The sequence below is a fragment of the Poecilia reticulata genome, linkage group LG22 (genome assembly GCF_000633615.1).
Source record: "Poecilia reticulata strain Guanapo linkage group LG22, Guppy_female_1.0+MT, whole genome shotgun sequence".
NCBI classification, from domain to species: Eukaryota; Metazoa; Chordata; class Actinopteri; order Cyprinodontiformes; family Poeciliidae; genus Poecilia; species Poecilia reticulata.
Window position 1 is genome coordinate 2,429,961 of NC_024352.1, and position 2,706 is coordinate 2,432,666.

A 2,706-nucleotide genomic window follows, 5' to 3' on the forward strand; every position below is an offset into this window, starting at 1 on the left:
AATAAAATTGAAACCTGATATTTAAAGACAAGAGAGACATAATGCCTTTTTCCTCTGAGTGACGTCAAATCTTATTGAACCTTTTTCATTTTAGGTCAGCTAGGATTGCCAAATTACTCCTAATTTGAAAAGGTGTCTAAATATTTATRGGATCATTTTTTTTATTTTTATTATTGTTTTTTAAACAATTGTGACAGCCTTAGTCTACATGCCAAAAGCTGTAGGAATTTGCTCACAAACAACGTGTGTAAAAGAGACCAAATAGCAATTTAGATTGAAAATGGACGACTTTCTGTGGGGTTTGGACAAAGGATTCAAAAGACATTTTTGTTAAATTATGCGGAAATAAAAATCGTTTGATGAAATATGGCTTTCAAAAATGAGCCTCCATATTCTTTCTCTCATAAAATACTAAATAACACAAGTTATCGATGTTATCTTTGTGTACATTTCTAACTGAGCTTATCCAACAACMAGCGTTGGATAAGCTAATAAATGAAGAGAAACGTCTGTTTTGACTCAGGACTAGTTGATCCTCCTCACCGTTAGAGGGCGCTGTGGGAAGACTAGTCTAACCAGAGAGGGAGCGAGAGAAAGAAAAGAAACATCATGGTGGCATGCAGCCTGGAYGGAACGTCTCCTCCTGCCTGACCTGTGAGCGTTGGAGAGGGAGACGGAGCTCCTCATGGAGTCTGTTCAGGAACGGCTGGTTGAGTTTTCACTGGAGGCTCACGGTGAGAAGGATCTCTACTCTGAGTTTACTAGCACAGATCAGCAGACTGACAGCTCCAACTTTCACTGAAACCATTCATACAAATGCTTTAATGTTGGATTTCTGAAAGCTTTYATTATTGTGGAAGGAACGTCAATAAAAAGCAGCACTTGGAGAGCAACTTAAAGACTGTGACAAAGCTGGACTGAATTATTCCAATACTGAATAAATGTTCTAAAAAATACAGTTTGATTTGTCGAACCTTAATTTAATTGGTAAACCAACAATAAAGTAATCAATTTAAGCATCTTCTCTGGACTGCTATCAGCTCCTCCTTCAGTACATCTAGATTCTAGAAGGTTCCGTAGTCTTCCTCTGACAGCTCAGAGCGACTTCAGCTTTTACATACAGCATCACTGATCCAGCTCTCCTGGTTCATTCTTGCTTCCAAGGACTTCCTTGTCTTTCCAGAGTGTTCCTATAGGTATTTCACCTATTAATCTGTGAGAAACTGGTGGATTGTGTATTTTTCATCTCAGGCTAATTACTTGACACATTCCTCCTCTTCTCCACTTGTCAATTTCATTGTCATCATGAGTTATGCTGGTGTTGCAATGGTTGCTGGCTGCTGTCTGGTCCGTCAGTGACTAACTGCTGATCACCCACCAGATCTTTACCTGAACAAATCAGTGCCACATTTGGAGGGACCGCCTGAGCCGCTGCAGTTCTACAGAGACTGGATCGGCCCGAACAAGCCCTGCATCATCCGCAACGCCTTCAGCCATTGGCCAGCTCTKTCCAGGTGGACACCAGAATACCTCAGGTGACAAGGACCCGTCCGCAGTGAAATGAGGATTTTTGTTTGAATTCTCCGCATGTTGAGATGAACATCCTTCTTTWSCTCAGAAAACMCTGGAGGATCCTGTGATGAAAAGGAAWAAGTTWAATCTGCTTCTGCTGTGAGAAGTCTCAAATCTTTACTGGATCAMTGAACTCACATCTTACTGTCCACAGGGAGAAGATCGGGTCAAAGATGATCAGTGTGGCAGTGACTCCTAACGGCTATGCTGACGCCGTGGCAGGGGATCGCTTCATCATGCCTGAGGAACGACAGATGAGCTTTTCTTCTGTGCTGGACATAATAGAAGGAACGGTGAGGCAGTGTACGGCCCGCTCCAGGGTACTGGACTGCTGCTCACCTGCYTGGCTTTTGTTCTGACACTCTGCTGGACTGAATGTTTCCAGGTGCAGAAAACYGGAGTGTTCTACRTCCAGAAGCAGTGCTCCAACCTKCTGCAGGAGCTGCCTGAGCTAGTGGACGACCTGGAGCCTCAMATACCCTGGATGAGCACAGCACTCGGTCAGTTCCATCACCAACCCAAACCAGAAGGGACTCAGAGCAGTTCCACTTTCTCCAGCACACCTCACTGCTGTCTCACACCTCTCTTACATGACCTGCATCACTGTATGGATACTTCAACAACACTTCAGGCCTTTTAGTGCAATATCACAGTTCCTGTCTCAACACCCCATCATACGATTTCTCTAAATCTAAAAACGCAATGCAGTTTAAACCAAGCTAAAGATGTTTTGTCAAAATTATAACGTCTTGAAAACCATGTGATCTATTGCATTGTTTTYTAAAGTGGGGGCCTCTGAAAGKTGGGTGGAAGATGAGAAGAAAATGTTATCTGGTAATAAAGTCATAATATGTTATCTGGTAACATTTTCCACCACAGAACTAGTAGCTATCTAAAATCAGCAGCATTTATGCTGACAATGAATAAAAACATTCTAAAAGTTAACATTACTTTACATATGTTGTAGCCAGTGGTGGGAAGTAATGAAGTACAAGTACTTYGTTACTGTACTTACGTACATTTTTTGTGTATCTGTACTTAAGTAGATTTAATAATGGATACTTTCTACTTTTACTCCACTACATTTTACAGTAAGTATCTGTACTTTCTACTTCACTACATTTCTACAAAACT

At 41.6% G+C, this 2,706-nt stretch overlaps 1 protein-coding gene across 1 annotated transcript in view; it reads left to right on the forward strand.

Annotated features, from left to right (window-relative positions):
* Window positions 1–569: 569 nt before the first annotated feature.
* The window catches only part of jmjd7 (jumonji domain containing 7), a 16,906-nt gene continuing 14,769 nt past the window's right edge, over window positions 570–2,706 (forward strand). Inside the window, exons 1-4 of the mRNA XM_008398908.1 lie at window positions 570–734; window positions 1,382–1,535; window positions 1,727–1,865; window positions 1,958–2,072. Of these exons, the coding sequence (XP_008397130.1) occupies window positions 686–734; window positions 1,382–1,535; window positions 1,727–1,865; window positions 1,958–2,072 (457 nt within the window). The 5' untranslated portion in view covers window positions 570–685. The remainder of the gene's footprint in view (window positions 735–1,381; window positions 1,536–1,726; window positions 1,866–1,957; window positions 2,073–2,706) is intronic.